The 18,496-nt window shown below is 44.0% G+C and overlaps 1 protein-coding gene across 1 annotated transcript in view; it reads right to left on the bottom strand.

The window, feature by feature from the left end:
* The window catches only part of TMC3 (transmembrane channel like 3), a 39,995-nt gene extending 27,356 nt beyond the window's left edge, over positions 1–12,639 (bottom strand). Inside the window, exons 1-3 of the mRNA XM_038533689.1 lie at positions 12,551–12,639; positions 7,503–7,578; positions 1,674–1,755 (exon numbers count right to left, since the gene is read on the bottom strand). Of these exons, the coding sequence (XP_038389617.1) occupies positions 1,674–1,755; positions 7,503–7,578; positions 12,551–12,639 (247 nt within the window). The remainder of the gene's footprint in view (positions 1–1,673; positions 1,756–7,502; positions 7,579–12,550) is intronic.
* Positions 12,640–18,496: the final 5,857 nt, after the last annotated feature.

The raw sequence follows: 18,496 nt of genomic DNA, 5'->3' as shown, positions 1-18,496 counted from the left end.
GGCAGGTTTTCTGGAAGCAGAGCCTGAGGAAGGGGTCCAGCTATTATGACATACTGAGGAAGCACTCTCTGCAGAAAGGGTGTGTGGGCATCAAGCTGAAGGGGGGCAAGGGAAGAACTAAGCAAGGAGGTGGTTTCCCTGGAGCCCAGCTTTACTCCATCCCATCCCAGGGGGACCCTGGAAGACAAATTGCACAACACAGTTGACCCACTTTGCACAAGGAGCAGGACTTGACTCCTCCTTCCTCAGGGACTGCTTCCCTCTGGGCCCTCCCTTGGGGCGTGGGGCAGGTGACCTGTGCCCAGTGGCTGGAACAGCACAGGCTTAGGGCGATGCTCCAGGGAACGGGCAGCTGTGAGTCACAGCATCAACACCCAGGGCAGCCGAGAAAAAAGCTGGACCAGCCAAGCAATCCGGGTGGGGTACCAACTTGGTAATCGTGCATCAATTTTGTTGTGGCTCTTGTTTCTCTGGTTGTTAGGGAATGGAAGAGTTTTATCAAAGAGCACAAACATTATGAAGGCTTTGGTTACAAATTTTAACTTTCCCTTAGAAACGCCTTTCCAATTTACATTCCCACCCACTGTGTAGGAAAACTCTAAATTCCATTTAAATGCTGAAAATTGTTTTTTCTCCATTTGTCTGCTTTTAGCTTTGTTTTATGTAAGTATAATTTCTTTTATAGGTAATTAAATACAGCGCTGTTTTCCTTGATGATTTCCTTCTTTACTTTCACAGACAGGTTTGCATTCACTGAGATCACATGCTCTGTATTTCCTTTAATTCTTTCATGGCTTCCTATCTCCTATTTAATGGCTCATGGAACCTTAAAGCGAAGGATCTAAGCATCCTCTTTAAAACAGTTGAATCAACAGTTCTAGTATCATCTATGGTGCTATGCTACAATTTCAACTGCTGTAGTGTTTATAAATGTATTTTAATGTTTTGGTTATGGAAGCTCAATTGCATTTTTCTTAAAGAAAAATTCTTTTTGATGAATCTTTTGGTTGTGTTTCTTTCATACAAGTTTTATGATCATTTTGTCGAGTACAAAAAAAGAAACAACAAACCACATTACATTGAGATTTCTACTAAAATTACATTAAACTTGTAAGCTGATTTAAGAAAATGCACATCTTCAAATATTAAATCATCCTATGTCTCTTCAGAAGACCTTTTAAACTTCCTGTGGCCTGATTTTATAGTTTTCTTCACTACAGATTCACTGTTAAGTTTATTCTTGGCGTTGTGTGCTGCGTGTTATGTGTGTACAATGAGTCTGCACGTTTGTGAACCTGTTGTGAACGTGACTTATTTATTTTTTAGAATATGCTTTCTGAATGGTTATAATCAGCTCTAAGAAAATGCAAGTTTCCGAGGTTTTGTTTGGCAACTGCTCCCATGACTCTCTTACTCTTCTGCGGTTTTTAAACCTGATCCTTTGGGGTCAGTGCTGGGTCTGACTCCCGAATGAAGTGCCAGAGTGGCAGAGCCGCAGCGACAGGGGGACCACAGATGTCTTCTATCCGCACCATCCCAAGTCCAGCCCCAGCCTGCACCATGCACACAGTGTGACTACCAGGGGACCCACAGCTCCTCCCTCCTCAGGCCTGGAGGTGGGCTGGCCACTTGTACCTTGTCCCTGCCCCACTCCTCCGAGTGCCCATACTTACTCTCGATTTTCTTGATCCTCATCTCCCAGGGAATGAAGATGACCATGAAGTTACAGGCCAGACGAGCAAACTTCCGCCAGAGCTGAAAAGGAGGGAGCAGAGTTTGAGAACTTTACAGTTGTCAAGATGGCAATGACTTTGTGATGCTACGGTCCTGAGGGGAGCACAGGCCCCCAGACACAGTGTCTAATACCTATAGCTATGATTTTTCAAGACTTTAGGCACAACCAGGACCAAAGCAGCCCCCCTTGTCTTCTCTGTACCCCTGCTTGGGGGAGGGCACCTGCCTCAGGCTCTGAGCTGTGGTGTCTGTCCTGAGGAGCCCATGCCCTTGGGGTCACACCTACCTTACTCTCCCCATTCCTGCTTTGGGGAACCAAAAACACTTAATCACTTGAGGAATTATGTCCAAATGCACCCAGTTGACCCCAGCCTGGGAGTGGGGCCCAGGTGACCACAGCTCCCTGGACTGAGGACCAGGGGCCAATAGGACACCCTGAACCCAAGCCCTGCCTGTTGTGTGCCTCCCGTCCTGCCCGGTGTCCTCCTTGTGCTTGTCTCCCACTCTCTCTCCTGGCCAAAGCTGCCAGCGGTGAGATCTGGAAATTTGTCTTGTGTGTTTAAAATGCAATTGCCAAGAGTTCAAAAATCTTCTTTTTGTTTCTTTTTCCTCCAAGGAGACTAAAGCACGATGTGCCCTGACGCTGGCTCTGCTCTCCACAGTATTGGCAGGCTGTTCATTTTAACATACAAACAATCTTGGTTTGTGTTGGAAGCAAATGATATCATTGCAGAAAGAAGGCTTGCAAATGTAATTACAACATTCTGAACTCTGAGACAGCACATGGTCCTGATGCAGACACGCATGATAATGTCCTCCGGGATGTGTCTGCTGAGGCCAGAACGGCTGCTTGTAAATGAAAATCTGTTTGAATTTTATCAGACGTTGCAATTGTCTGTCTTCTGTTCATGATTCCAGACCCAGCTCGAACCTAACCACGCCCATGATGAGTTCACGCAGCTTCTCCGAAGAGAGGAATAGATCCTTCTCTCTGTAAAGCTCCCAGCGATGGATATTCTTGTAATGTCGATTATATCCTGCTTCGTGTTGCCATTAGATTTCTCCCGTGGCGTATGTCCTTTAGCATGGAGAACACCAAAGCTTGTGCTCTTTCATCCCCTACAGCCTGCAGGGTGCAGGGTGCAGGGCCACGGTGCTCAAACACCCTTGGGAGCGGGTTTGGTGTTGGAAACCGGCTGAGTCTCTGGCCAGCTGTGAAGTCCTTAAGTGTAAGAGGCACTGGGAGGAGGGCCCCAGCCCTGAGTTCTAGCACCAGCTCAGTCGTGAGCCTACTACACACTCTTTGGAAAGGGATTTTCTTTCTTTGACATTCCATTTCCTTGTCTGTACGAGAAGCAGAATTCCATCAGTAGTATTTGGGGTTACTCGTTCAATTTAAATTTTGGTTGAATTTCAATGCACAGAACACTGTAAAGCAGAACGACTTTTGTAGGTAAGAGATGAAAAACCTCCTTCCCTGTCTCTGGTGCTCATGTGAGGAGTCAGGGGCCCCTGACTCAGCTTTAAGGGCACTGAAACCCCAGCACTCATTCTGCTAACACGAGTCTACACTAGCTTCCTAAGGGAGCTTCCTCGAGGTAAATGGGATTGAAAGATGTGATTTGTTGATAACCCAGATTCAGTAAAGCGGGGAAATAAACACCACGCTTCTCTGATAATTTGCACCAAATCTTCATGGAAAGCCCTGAAACTCTGAAATGATTTGAAATTTTAAGAGCAAAGCAAAAACAAAACAGCAAAACCAAAAACCAAACTTGGAAGAATTAGATCTTAATTATGGGCCTGAGTTATTTGGTACCAAAAATAAGAATAAGCTCATTCTTTCCTCTTTGGAATGGCCTGTAAGTTCGCCTGGAATAAAGGTGTTCTAACAGCACGTATTCTAGTTTATGACAGATGCATTCATTCTGAGCATGTACTGAGCACCCATGTGTCTTTCTAGTATTGTGGGTGCAAATGGACAAGACGTATAAGATGTTAGCTGGCGCAGAGCTTGAGTTTAGGTAGAGAGAAGGCAGCAACAGATGCATCAATGCCACAGGGGGACGTGGTCCATTAGGGCTGGATGAGAAAGCTTTTTTAAACAAGAGGATCAGGAAAGATTGATCTGGGAAGGTCATACATGAGCTGAAACTTGAATGAAAAGGAACTGATATTTCAAAAAATAATAAATCATTAGAGGAGCTATCTAGGAGGCCAGGGCAGCTCATTACATCTGTGAGTTAGCACGTGCTGGGCATTTTACAGCAGAGTATGGAAGAAGGGGAAGTGGGGTGAGATCTAATTGGTGGGTCATGGGAAGGAGAGAGATTTAATTCTAAGTATAATAAAAGCCTATCTATGTATCTATCTGTGTATCTATGTGTCTCGGTATCTATCAATCAATCAATCAATCAATCATCCATCATTATCTTAGTAAGGGTTGGCATCAGTAGTTTACTGTTTCAAGGATTGCCCTGGCTCCTGTGGGGAACACAGTAGATTACTGGGGGATGTTTGTAGAAGCAAGAGGACCTGCCAGGAGGCCAATCAGTCTATATACCATCATAGGCAGGCGACAACCATGCCACAAAGGCTCTCCAGAAGGGTGACCTCCTTTGCTAGTATCATGAGAGACACAAAGGTCATAGAATATTAGAACCAGAAGGAATCTTGAGAATCAAATGTAAAAACCAAAGCCAGAGTAGGGAAACAATAGCAGAGGGACCTGGGTGTCCTGATTCCCTCTGGAGTGACGTCTTGGGTCCTCATCTCACACTCACACCTCGCTTCCTTCAGAAATACAGACATGTGCTGGTGCTGAAGGAAGACTGTCTATAAGGAGCTGGAATCGAGTGGAGACCCACGTGAATGGAGGATGCTGGCTGGAAACAGGGGAGGGCTCCCCAGGATGCCTTGTGTTCTGAAGCAGTGATTCCCCGGACAGGACCAAGTGGCAGTCCTGTGAATGGGGACCAGGATCTTGGTGCTGGGAGTCACGAAGAATGGGTAGCTGTGTTACATAAAATTTACTATTTGGAAAACAGTTACCATCTTGGGCTTACAAACCCGGGACTACACACAGAGGGGCTGCAGGCAGTACGCCGGCTGGCTAGATACCTTCTATTTTCTCTACGCAGCAGCTAGAGCAGATGCTGGTCCCCAGTGGTTCAAATAAAAATTTCTGGCATCAAAATATTATTAATATTAAAAAAACAGAGGAATGCAGTTCTGAATATGGGGAGGGGAAGAACCAAAGTGTGAAGAAGACGTTTTGGGAGAAGAATTTTCTTTGGCATTTTACTGCGTGCCCAGAAGGCAGAAAAAGCCCAGTCTGGGCTATTTCATTACCTGAGGGCCTGAAACAAAGCACAGCCCATGGGTCAAACTGGACTGGTTTGAACCACTTTCTGTAGGGCCTGTGCTCCTACAAATGTTGCGCCTGCCTGGTGCCGGCTGAAAACCTCAGGGCAAGCTCTAGGTGAGGCTGAAAATTCAGATCCCCTTTCTCATTCTAAATACCCTGTTTTTAATAATTCAGTCCATTATCAGATTACACTTTTAATCCATATTGATCTTACCGTTACTAAAAGGTGCAGTACTTCTCACTCTTATATGTCACAGGTTGTCTGAACTCAAGGGAAGGGCCTCCTAGTATTTGCAAGTGTTTTCCCATAGCATTTCAGACTTTCTATTTAGGGAAGATAAGGAAGGAGCCCAGCAGCACATATGCTTATGATTAAAAAGATAATTTTGTTTTCTGTATGGATTCCATAAAGTCTATCACAGTGTGACAGGCATAAGAAGTCCTGGGTAATCTTGGTTGTGGGAATAGATTAGTCTTCAGGCAGTCTGTGGAGAGTAAGAGGACAGCCAAGGTAGACCCTAGGGACCCTTTGAGATTTTATGATTATGTAAAATTTATGGCCAGCCTTATTTATTTATTTATTTTAAAAATATTTTATTTATTTATTCATGAGAGACACAGAGAGAGAGAGGCAGAGACACAGGCAGGGGGAGAAGCAGGCTCCATGCAGGGAGCCCGTTGCAGGACTCGATCCCAGGACCCCGGGATCACGACCTGAGCTGAAGGCAGATGCTCAACCACTGAGCCACTCAGGTGCCTCAGAAACACATATATTCAAATAGAAAAGCTTAAGTAATATTATATTAAGCTATATATGTGTGTTTATATATATATATTAAACTATATATATGTGTTGATACCCTGGTATATATAAACATATCATTAAATATTTATGTGAATAGAGGCCGGCTTTAAACTTCATTAAGAATACCTTTTTTTTGTTTCAGAGAATCTAAAAGGAGTGCATCTGTCAGCTTTTGTCTGTTAAAGTACAACAAACTTTAAAAACTAAAAAAGGGATCCCTGGGTGGCGCAGCGGTTTAGCGCCTGCCTTTGGCCCAGGACGCGATCCTGGAGACCCGGGATCGAATCCCATATCGGGTTCCTGGTGCATGGAGACTGCTTCTCTCTCTGCCTATGTCTCCGCCTCTCTCTGTGTGACTATCATAAATAAATAAAAATTAAAAAAAAAAAAAACTTCCCTAAAAAAAAAAATAAATAAATAAATAAAAACTAAAAAAATACAATATCCAATATTGGCAAGAATATTATGAAAACAGTAAGCATCATGTATGGCAAGATAAACTATCAAGGGTTTTGAGAAATAATTTATTAATATTTATTAAGAACCAAAAAAAAGGATTATATTTTTTCTATGGTGATTATAGTTCTGGCATTTATCCTGGAAGAGGAATTTTAAAAGATAGGAAGAGGGGGCGCATGGGTGCTTAGTCAGTGAAACGTCTGGCCTCAGCTCAGGTCATAATCTCAGGGTCCTGGGTGCAAGCCCCATGTCTGGCTCCCTGCTCAGTGGGGAGCTGACTTCTCCCTTTCCCACTCCTCCTTCTTGTGTGCGCTCTCTCTCTCTCTCTCTCAAATAAATAAATAAAGCCTTAAAATTAAATTTTAAAAAGATAGGAAAAGGAATATGTGCAAAGATACACTTTGCAGGGTTATTAACAATAATGAAAAATTATAGGCAATTTAAATATTCACCAGGAGACTAACAACTAATTAAGTTAGCTTACAGTCATCTGTCAGGGGAAACACTATGTGTAAAAAATGCATAGCAACATGGAAAAATCCTTCTGTTACGTGTGAGGTTAAGTGAAAAAAAGAAGCAAGACAAAAATGTTTGTATACTATCATTGCTGTCAGTGAAAATTATATATTCAGTGACTGGAATGTGAGATTTTTAAAAAGATACTATTATGGGGGTTGACTTTTTGTCTTCTAAACATTTATGAAAATTATTGTGATGTCTCTCTAAATAGATAATTTCAATATATACTAAAGTTTAGCTTTAAGGAACTGAATGGGAAAAATAATAAACAAAAACCTTAGCACTGAATTATAAAAGGAGCATTGGAATGTATCTGTAACTTTATCACAAGACATACAGTGAATAAAAGCTACACATATGGGTGGGATTAAGTCAAGAAAGATGCTAGATCATTTTCTCAAGGGAAGATATCCTTTTTCGGATGAGTTGGGCTCCCCCAGAGTCATGTCGAGTTGGTAAGTGACAGCATCCAGGACTAAAATTCAGGTTCTGGGACTTTTGTCCCTGCCAGCTCAGAGCTGTAATAATTGATGTATAATGACAGATGCCATGGAGTGCAATTTCTCGGCCCCAAGACCAGCAGAAGGGGTGGGAGCACCTGTGCCCACATGCTCTCACCTCTGCACCTGCTGCTTGGTAGCCACGGGTCCGGGTCAGCCTCCCTTCAAACTTCAGCACGATCTCCTTCGCTCGCCTAAGAGAAGAAAAACACCATCGTCAGCACGATTTTGTCACACCCATCACCTTGGCAAAACATGTGGAACTGCAACAGGAGCTGGTGGTCAAAATGTGAGGGACAAGATGCTGTGGCATGGTGGGGCTATGCAAATATGCAAATCGTTCATCTCCTGACCTCAGGCAACCAGAAATCTCTTTTAAAAAATACTTTCTGAAAAAAAAATTTTAATGGATAAATTCTTAGAGAATGATAAATCAATGACAAAATGAGTAGCAATGAATTTCTTAAAGTCCTTCCCTGGTTGTTGTCTGGGAATCAATCCTGAGGGCGGGCGGCGGGGGGAATCCTGGCAGCGGGCGCGAGGGGGTCTCACCCCTCCCCTTGACCTCAGAGACCCTCATCTCTGGAAGTGAAAGTCAGACACAGCCTCAGAGAACCTGCCTCTAGAAAAGGATGGTGTCTGGTTTACGTGGTGTCTCCACAGCCACAGAGGAGAACCTGATGCAGCCCAAACGAACTGCTGACTTTGGTGAGCTGACCTGATGTCTCCACCTAAATGATTAATCCTTGGAATGCATTGAACTCACTGGGGTAGATGGTTACATCCACAGTCCTGTGAATAGCAGGATTAGACAATTACTGTTAGCACCAGGGGGACAGACAGCAGTCAAGGACCCTCAGAGGTGAATGTCACCTTCAAGGTGACCTCATCTGACACTGCACTGATGAGACCCTCGTTATCCATGGCCAGCCCCCCACCCCTTGATTCTGACCAGTGCTGAAGGGCTTGGTTCTTCAGAATCCTGCAATCTCGAGTGTGCCCTGGGAGCTGCTAGGGAGGTTTTGTGCGGACACCCCAGCAGCCTTTTAGCAACACCAGCGGGTTCTGAGTCTTTCCCTGAGATGCAGGAACTAGCTGACTCCCCTTTCCAACAAGTGAAACGTGAGCTAATCGGAGCACTTGCTGGGTTTTGCAGCTCTGTGCCCTTGTGGCCATCACCCCAGCTTCCCGGCCCCGCAGATGGCCTGGCTTCATTCCGGTCAGAACCACAAATGCAGGCAGGGGTGAGGCTTGATGCCTTACCCTGCATGGCATCTAAAAGACAAGAGGCTTATACAAGTGAAATCATTTATTTCATTTAATTATTCATAATTTTCTTTCTGCAAACATTTTCTGCACACTCACTTGGGTTAAGTGTAGTGGGATACAGAGATGCGTAAGACAGTTTTGCTGGAAGAGTCCCTAGCTAATAGGGCGAAGGAGCCCAGAGGTGCAGTAACTGGGAAGAGTTACTGTGGCAAGAGTATGAGAGAGGGTGAGCTAGGACCTGAGGTACCACGGAGGACCTAACGTAGGCCTCCTCATAGGGCACTGACCACTTGCTTCCCTGCCAGGGCAATGAGCCTGTGCCCTGTGCTCCCAGACAGGTGCCTACTGCTCCAGACTCAGCTGGGGCTCCTGGCTTCCCACACGGTTAGGCTTCAGTGGTCTCTGCTCTCCAGACGCCCCAGCAGGTCCAATTAGTGATGCATTGCTCCAGTAGCTTCTCAAGGTGACGAGGGAGGAGACGTGGGGAACAGGGGATGATGAATGGAAGTACTCAGAGGACAAACCGCCTCTGAGAGCCTGACTGCCAGCCCTGGGCAGCACCGGTGTGACCCTGTCAGTGTCTGGGCTGAGCCCCTGGCCAGGTATCAGCACAGATGGCCTGGTTTTGCCCTTTTGACAGAAAAGTTGTATTTGCTGTGCTCTGCCTGTAGGTTACAAAGGCTTAGCTTCTTACTAATAATTAGTGATCACTAATTACTAGTTAGTAATTACTAATTACTCCTATTAATCATTTATCATCAATCAGCAACATTTCCGCATGATTTTTTAAAAATCTAGCACATCACTTTTTTTTTTTTTTTTTTAAGCATAGATTACTCCAACTATTCCTTTGGCAGAGTTCTTCTCTGTTTCAATAGAATTTTGAAGTCAGGGTCAGAGGGCCTGGGTTTAAAGCACAGGTCCGGCCCTCAGAGGCTGTGTGTCCTGGGGTAAGCCACTTTACATCTCTGGGCATCAGTCTTCTGTCTTAAGTTGCTATCCTCACTCAAAGAAACAAACTTTGAGTTAAACTTAAACAAACTTAAGTTGCTATCCTCACTCAAAGAAACAGACGTGGTAGGAGCTGATAGCAGACATGGAGGATTAACCAGAAACTGCTGAGCCTGGAAGGGACAGGTGTCCTTAGCCATCTGCCGAGCCACCTGAGGACCAGCTGCGTCTTGGGCCAGACCGGAGGAGTATGCCTTCATGGAAAGCCAATGAAGCCGTGATTTGACAGGAGAGAAGTGGAAGCCTAATGGTAGACATGAGGAGGGAGGGCTGTGTGCTTGGTGTCTGGAAAGGGGCATGACCGAGGTTCTAATCCTGTCTACACAGGGTACCTGATGATTAGGGCTGCTGCTGCCTGTTTCTCCAGGAAGGTCCACTTGACAGGTCAGAGTGGCTCATTAAGACCGTTCAATTAAGTCCCTGTCCTGTGACCCCCAGCATCAGCATCATCAATCAGGACTCACTGTCAAGGTGTGACAACCACGTACCAGAGACTGTGTGAGGCGCTCACACGGCTCATCCCATTTAACCCTAGAACTATCACGGATCTCAAACTTCAGTATGCAAAAGAATCCACCTGAATGTGTGTTTAAAATACTGGGCCCCACTCCCATACTTTCTGATTTGGCAGGTCTGAGGGCAACCAGGGATTCTGAATCTTTAGCAAACACCCTGCTTGCTTCGTGGGGCACATTTTTGGAAGCAGTGTTGCAAGAGGCAGGTGCTATTCTTTTTTTTTTTTTAAGATTTTATTTGTTTATTCATGAGAGACACACAGAGAGAGGCAGAGACACAGGCAGAGGGAGAAGCCCAGTCCCTGTGGGGAGCCCGATGTGGGACTCTATCCCAGGACCCCGGGATCATGACCTGAGCCAAAGGCAGATGCTCAACCATTGAGCCACCCAGGCGGGAAGTTGCTATTTTTAATCATCATCTCTACTTTAAAGAGAAAGAAAGTGGTGGAAATTAAGAAAGCTGCCCAACATCACTGTAACTAATGATTGGGAGATAGTATTCAAATTCGGGCAACCTCTCTTCAACTCTTTAGCTGTTCACTATTATCCAAATGGATTCTCCAGTGACCCTAAGTATCGTAATCTGGTTTCCCATAGAATCTTGTCGTACCCCCACTACCGCCCCCACCCCCCGCCCTAGAGGGAATAGCGGCAAGCAGGGGGAATTACCATCTGTTTTCATTCCAGCTTATAGACTTGTCTGCAGTGAGTTTGGTTATTTGGTTATCTCTAGACACAATGCTAAAATCTAGTGTTTGAAAGGGAGGTAGAAAACCACCAACCCCTCACCAATGCACACCCCCAACCCAGACACACATACACTCTCACACTCACAGAGAAATTGCCACCTTGGGGTGCTTGTGACTTCTCCGAGTCAGATCAAGAGTGCCTGCCCACCACTCTCTCATGGGTCTTTGTGCTCATTTTCTTGGGCAGGACAGGGTGGTTTCATGGAAAGCATATTTGCAATAATCAGTAACGATTGTGGAAAGCCCTTACCTCAGTGCTCCCAGCTTTTGCCCCATGGTCCACGGTCTGCAGCGAATGTTTGCCATGAGATCCTTCTGGAACTGTATATTCTGGAAGATTTGTTCAGGATCATTGCTGTCCCCTGGCTCATCAGCATTAAAGCTGTCATCCAAGTTGCTGAATGGATCAGGGCATCAAGGAGGAAATCTGATTAGTAGAATTGCTTCCAGCAAAGATCTTGCCCCGGGCACGTTCAGCATCTCGCTGCCCCAGGGTCATCTGTATGAAGTTCGTATGTGTAGAGGGAGAGGGACCCGAGGAGGCAGAGAGAGAATTTGGCCATCTCGGGAGCCACTGAAGTGCATTCATTGGAGTCTGTCGTTTCAGTGGGCCGGTGAAAGACAATGGTTTCTCTGGATGACAGCTTTTATCAGAAGACGTCATAGAAGGAGACGAGAGGGAGCTTACGGACAATTCCTGAATGGCAGCATCTTTGGTGGCCAAGGAATTTCTATCTCAGGCTGACTGAAATAATCAGTTCATCTTAGAGACAGGGTTCCCCCTATTTCTCTAGCTCTGGAGGCAAAATAAAGGAAAACCAAACGCTGTCATCCAGAGACCCCTCCCTGCGTGTCCACTTCCATTCTTTGAAGCTGAGATAGTGCAGGCAGAAAGTTCTAGAAACTTCTAGAAACCAAGAATGTAGCCGAGCAGATTTACGTGGGCAATATTACAGGGGAAGAGTTATTGTGTAGGAGAACCATTTTCCCACATGGAGCAACATTTATTCCCAGTAGCAATTAATATGTTAATCCTAACACAACTTTTCAGGAGGAGGTAAGAGTATTCTGCTACTTGATCAATGATACACTTAAAAGTAAGAGAAAATAATTCCTCTGCTTTGCTCTAGTTCAGAGATGGTTTTTACTTACTCATAGGAGAATTGTCTCCAATTTCTCCAAATTAATGGAGGCTTTAATATACCTTTATAAATATTTAACAGATTGGAACAGAACCCCCTCACTTCTTCCTAGCCTGAAGCCTTTTCCAACAGACACCTTATTTATTATGACAGATGTATTATCTGCTCTCTCTTGACATCACCGATGGAGTCAACAGAGAGAAAACAGAACGTGTGCCTGTGGATTCAGGCAGGTTGGGGTACATTGGATCTGGCTCTCCCAGTCAATGAGCATGTAGAGCCATCTCCCCCTGTGCACATCGTCAAGGTGGCCAACCCAAAAGCCCGGATAAAGGGGTTGCTGAGTTCATTCTGAAAGAGAGGGGAGCGGGATGAGAACTTCGTCCTCAGGTCAGATACAGGCAAGGCTCAGGTGATTCGGGCTCCCTTCCTCAATACACCTGCCTCCTCTGCCCAGGCGGGGGGACAGGACTAACTCACCTGAGCAGCAGGGACTCCTGGTAGAAATAGTGCTGGCTGGTGTTTCTCCGGATGCTTCTGTAGCGCTGGGATGCCTTTGAGGGTTTCATGGGGGCTGACTGCTGCCAGGGACCCCTAGGGGCCGGCTGAGTCCCCAGAAGCCAGCAGCAGGGGTCTGCTCCAACCGAGGCTTCCGAAGGGGAGCTGCTAGTCGCTCTGCTCTCTGGTTCTCAGGAGCAAGAGTGCGCGTCTGCAGCTGGTACTTGGCGAGGAGGCCAGTTGTGCATATGTAATGCTAAGGTGGCTGCGGCAGCAGAGATTGGCTGGAGTCTGGGCAGACAAAGGCGGGAGGCTTGGCCAGCTGAGCTGGGGATCACTAGGTGCTGCCCAAATAATCACATCTGTGACCCCTTGTACCCAGGTGGGGCTCTGCGCTTTGCAAAGCGCTTTGCATCTATTCCCATGACAGGTGTTGAGAAAATAGGGAGAAGGCAAGGCATAACTTTTTTCCCCCTCATTTTTACCTTTCAAGAAAGAAGCTTAGAGTAAGAATCTTGTCTATGTTTGCACAGCAGAATCCAGGAGAGGTAGTCATAACATCTTACGTGCTTTTTATTTTTTCTCAGCTTTCTTTTTCTATTTGGAGAAAGGTCAATTGTCCAGAAATGTTGCACCACCAATATTACATACTCCCAACCTGGATCCACTTTGCTGCCCCCTCTGCTTTATCTCTATCTACTTACTTCTCCCCCAACACTATTTACAAGTACATTTCAGAAATAATGACATGTCTCCCCTAAATATTCCAGCATATTAATAATAATCAAGTTAACATTTCCTTTTTTTTTTTTAAGTTAACATTTCCTTGTATTTTATGTTTTGTTAGTGTGGCCACATCACCCAGCAGGATAATCCTACAAGGAGTGGGGTGAAGAGATTTTAAGAGGCCCCCTGGAATTTCATAATAAGAAAGTGAGGCTTGTAGACAGTCAATACTTACACAGATATTCTGGAAACAAATCACCTGCTGCTGTAAGGGTGCTCAGCGCAGGCCGTTCCCTGAGGCCACATCAGCAGCTGCCCCTCCTTCCTAGGCAGAACGGTACCCAGTGCCCTTGTCATCGGCATGTTCTCCTCTCTTAGCCTAATTCACTAGGATTCTCCACCAAAGAATTTCCCCAAACCCAGGACTTGCAGTTTGTACTCACTGAAGGTGAAGAAGTGAATGGGTAGGCACCACTCACCAGGGCGAAAGGAAATCCATCAGCAGCTCCAGGTGTGGGGCTGGGGCGAGGGGCTTCCTTCACTCATTTATTCATGTCTCCATTGGCTCGTTAGCAAATTGATTACCTGGCTCTTACAGTCTGGCCCACACTGGCAGGGCAAAGGCCAGCCAGAGTCCTAGCCCAGGGTCCTGGGGTTCAGGGCCTCTCCAGGTGTTTGGACCGAGAGCTCTGGGCAGGGGAAGGCAGCAGAGGCCAGTGCCAGAACTGGCCCCGGGGGGACTGTGAGACCAGATCACCTGTCTGCCAATTTGCCCGAGGCCATGTGGCCTTTATGCTGTGTCTAGTAACACTACATAAAATCTGTGTTTGTCAGATAGACAAAATAGTGCATATAATTAGATTATTTCTACCCTTGGCTTTTTTTTTTTTTTTTTGCATTCTTTTAGAGATCTTAACCTATAAGGATTATTTCTGAGCATTTCAAAGATTTTTTTCATCCTACTTTTCTGAAGGCCCCTCTATGTTAACATTTTGAACATTTTTGTCTCTTCTTTGCATATATATGTGTATATAGGTATATAAGAATATTTATGTATATATATTTCTGGATTTTTTTGAATATAAAAAGTAATAGGAAGTTTTGAGGTACTATGGGGATTTATTAAAACAAAATAGTGTAAACCAATGATTTGCTTTTCATATTTATTTAGATAATTCTGTTTAACAGTATGGGTAAGATAAAATGGATTAATCCGAAGATATTTAACTATTTTTAGTATCCAAATCATAAATTAACTGGGATAATTAAAAAGGAATAATTACTACTTTTGATATGAATCATTTATCCCAATTTTTTACCTAATTTTAAGGAAATGTTGATTTCTAAACATTTTTTATTATGAAAGTAATGTATCCCCCCAAAATAGAAAGAGTAAGAAAATTATAAATTTAAGAAACCTAAAACAGTATTGCTTAGTGATATTCCCAGTCAACATTTCCAGCTTTTTACCAAGTGTCTTTTTTTGTATTTATATATTTTCAATTTTACTCTATATATGTATCTTTCACCTTTCCATCAATTTTATACTTAAAGCAATTTCCATATTATTTTTCAAATTTTTTGTGACTATGTTTCATTAGTACTTAGTGGAATATTCTAACTAGAACATGCAATATTCAGATTTTGCCTCATTTCTCATCCATTGATGTTGTCTCTCCCTGTGCATTTTTTTGCCATCAATTATTTTGAGCCCCTTAGCATCATTTTTTTTAAAGATTTTATTTATTCATCCTTGAGAGACACAGAGAGAGAGGCAGGGACATAGGCAGACGGAGAAGCAGACTCCCTGTGGGGAGCCCAATGTGGGACTCAATCTCAGGACCCTGGGATCACGCCCTGAGCCAAAGGCAGACGCTCAACCACTGAACCTCCCAGGTGCCTCAGCATCAGTTCTTTAGAATTAGTTTTCCAGAAGTGACTGAGTCAAAGGGAATATCATTAAGAAATTCAATCATGTTGTCAAATGACAGTCACTGTCATGTATGTTGATTTAATGGTTTATTATTATTATTATTATTATTATTATTATTACTGGTAACATGACTTTTTAATACAGTCAGATTTTTCTGTGGTCACTTTGTGGTTTCATTGGTTGGATTTTTAAAAATTCCCTTTGCAGTCCTGCTGGCATCCATCCTGGCGATGAGTTCTAAGTGAGGCTGTCATTGTTGCCCCTTGCACTCAGCATTCAGGACCCTGATGCTCTTCCCCAACCCCCCCCCCCCCCCCCCCCCCCCCCCCCCCCCGGCCCCAGGCTCCTGGGTTCAGGCACAGGAACTGCGGACAGGGGATGCCATGTTCTGAATGCGAGGGGATCAATTACCCTGCATGCGTTGCACTTCCTCTGACAATTTGATTAGAGGCTTTAGGTGCTCTGGATGATGTTAAATCAGGCCAGGGTGTGTCTATAGACAAAATGACGAAAAGTCCCTCAAATGATCACCATCAGAACACTTGAAAAAAACAGAAAGGATCCAATGTCAAAATAAGCTAAAACCATTATTTCCTAGACCAACTGCTTACAGGATCTGTGGGGGGGAAAGGAAGATCTATTTGTAGAACATACAAATCCCTTTCATCGAAAAAAACAAAAACAAAAACAAAAAAACAAACCCAAGCCATTTTGTGATACATCCCAGGAGATCTTAACAGAAATCATCAGATGGCTTAGCTTACAGGAACAAAAACATTCATCATCTATGTCATCGATTAAATAATCCCCCGCCCCCACTAAATGAATTCTATTCTGAGACAGTAACACCCTTGAGCACATCTCAGAGTGTCATGTAGGAGTCCCCATTGCCAATGCTCCTCCTTTACGAGGGCATCAAATTTTTTTTTTTTTTTTAGATTTTACTAATTTGTTCCTGAGAAGCAGAGGGAGAAGCAGACTCCCTGCAGGGAGCCCGATGTGGGACTGGATCCCAGGACCCTGGGATCACACCCTGAGCCAAAGGCAGATGCTCAACCACTGAGCCACCCAGGTGCCCTTGGCATCAAGTTTTTATCTTTGCATTTTACAAGAGAGACTTTTCCATTTCTGAGACATTATGGACATGCCGGAGGATATTGTTTCAGTGACTCTAAATAAAGCCTTTTGTTTGAAGTTTAGAAATACATCTTGGGTCTGGAAAATGTTGTTCAGGGGAGGGACTCGGGAAAAGATTGTTTCCAGTTTTCTGAATAATAACTGAATTTGTTGAGACATGAGAGCGAATGTTGTTGTTGGTGGTGAATTCCTCATAAACTCATCAGCTGCAAACAAGTTTGAAACTGAGCAGACACCCTGAGATTTCCATCAGGGGTCACGTGATACTCTGTTACTCATTTAGCCGGTGAGAGGTTCCTAACAGGGGCGGCAGCAAGTGAAGACAGGCTGTCACCACCACATCCACGGAATCCCCACAGAACAGGAGCTGATCCCCAGATGGGTGGCAGTTAAGATACAAATTATAGAGCTGCCCTGTCCTGCTCTGCTGTCGTGCTTTCTCAAGGCAAGAAATTCTTTTTTAATGGAGGGCTGTATCTAAACACATGCCCCCTTCTTGGAAATGAAAAAGAGAATAGAACTTTCTGAAAAACTGGGATAATGACAAACAATTGAGTTCCTTGTCAAGCAACCACTTAATAGTTGGCTGTGATTTTTCTCTAATGATTTTTAGATTGTATGTCCCTGAACACTCGGGGACTGGTAGGAAGCACAGCCAGTGGTGTCTCTGGGGAGGGACAGTCTCCTGCCAGCATTGCCTCTCCATCCCGGCGGATGTGCGGTGGGGCAGACAGTGGACAGAAGCCCAAGGAGCCAAGCGCATGAGGCAGAGGAGGCTGGGGGCAAAATATCTTTATCACATGTGGACTTACCACCCAACCATGAGGTTTCTCAGGTTCCTGCCTCTGTCTAAGTGCAATATTTTAAAACCCCCTCTTAAGCAAATGATCTTCATTTTTTTCCCTTCAATTTCACTGACATCTTTTTTCATCCTGTTTTGATACGTGATTTCTTGTTTTATAATGACCTCTAAAAGTCCCCTTCTTGATGTGCAAAGCAATTTCACCCTTAGCATTGACTTAACTTTCCCTAAAGAAGACTTGAAAAAAAAATTTGAAAGCCCTTCTCCTCTCACTGTTTTTCTTTTCATTCTCTGTCTCCTTCTTTGTGGTTAAAGCATATTTATGTAGATCTACCTACATCTCTGGTGATTTTTAAGTGAAGAGCATTAATTTTGATGTGTGCCCAGAAATAGTAGACACCTGTGAATTCTATTATCATCTTAAATTCTGTGCAACGAACGTTGCAAGGGTCTTCGTTACAAATCAGGGATTTTACATTTTTGCACAAAAGCTAAAAAAAAAAAATGGCTTACCTATTACATTTTCTCTAAGAAAGATAGAATTTACCCCAACTTGTGTGAATAGTAAAGTCTGTGTGAATCTTCCGTGAATCTATCATTTGTTCAGTTTCTTCTAAGAATCTAACTCATTGATCCCAGAGTCCTGGAATCAAGCCCTGCATTCGGGCTCCCGGCTCAGTGGAGAACCTGCTTCTCCTTCTCCTTCCTGCTCCCCCTGCTCGTGCTCTCTTACTCTCTCTCAAATAAATAAATAAAATATTTTAAAAAAAAGGAATCTAACTCATCAACCAAGATTATTTGCAAGGACCTTGGGTTCGAATAGTCTTCATTAAACACAGCACCACTGCTGGCGGGCTGGGTTACCTTGGAGGAATCACGGACTGTCCTTGAGCCTTTACATCCCTACCTGTAGAGTGGAAGTAACCTTGAAAGGTTGTAGATGCTGTTGTGTAGGATGGACCTAGTACAGTGCCTGTAGTGCAGTAGGAGCCTCAAACTGGCAGGTATGTTTTATTGTTGTGTCTATAATCATATTATCATTGGGTTAAAAAAATGAAATGAAAACAGGACTGGAATGATTTGAGCTTAGTCATTTTATATGAGCAATTGTTATGACCATCATTATCCCTATCATCAGCCTTATTTTAACTTCAGCATGAAAGCTGATTAGAATGGTATTGAAACCATGTATTTCATGACAACAGACCTGATTCATGTACAGACTTTACAAAGAAAGTATATTGCAAAGCTATTTATTAATTACATGATAGATATGCTCTGTGTGTTCTTTAATATAGCTATAAATACAAATGAAACTTAAAAAAAAATG

The sequence above is a fragment of the Canis lupus genome, chromosome 3 (assembly GCF_011100685.1).
Source record: "Canis lupus familiaris isolate Mischka breed German Shepherd chromosome 3, alternate assembly UU_Cfam_GSD_1.0, whole genome shotgun sequence".
NCBI lineage: Eukaryota > Metazoa > Chordata > Mammalia > Carnivora > Canidae > Canis > Canis lupus.
The sequence above is the reverse complement of the archived record's forward strand: the minus strand, read 5'-3'. Positions and strand labels throughout refer to the sequence as shown.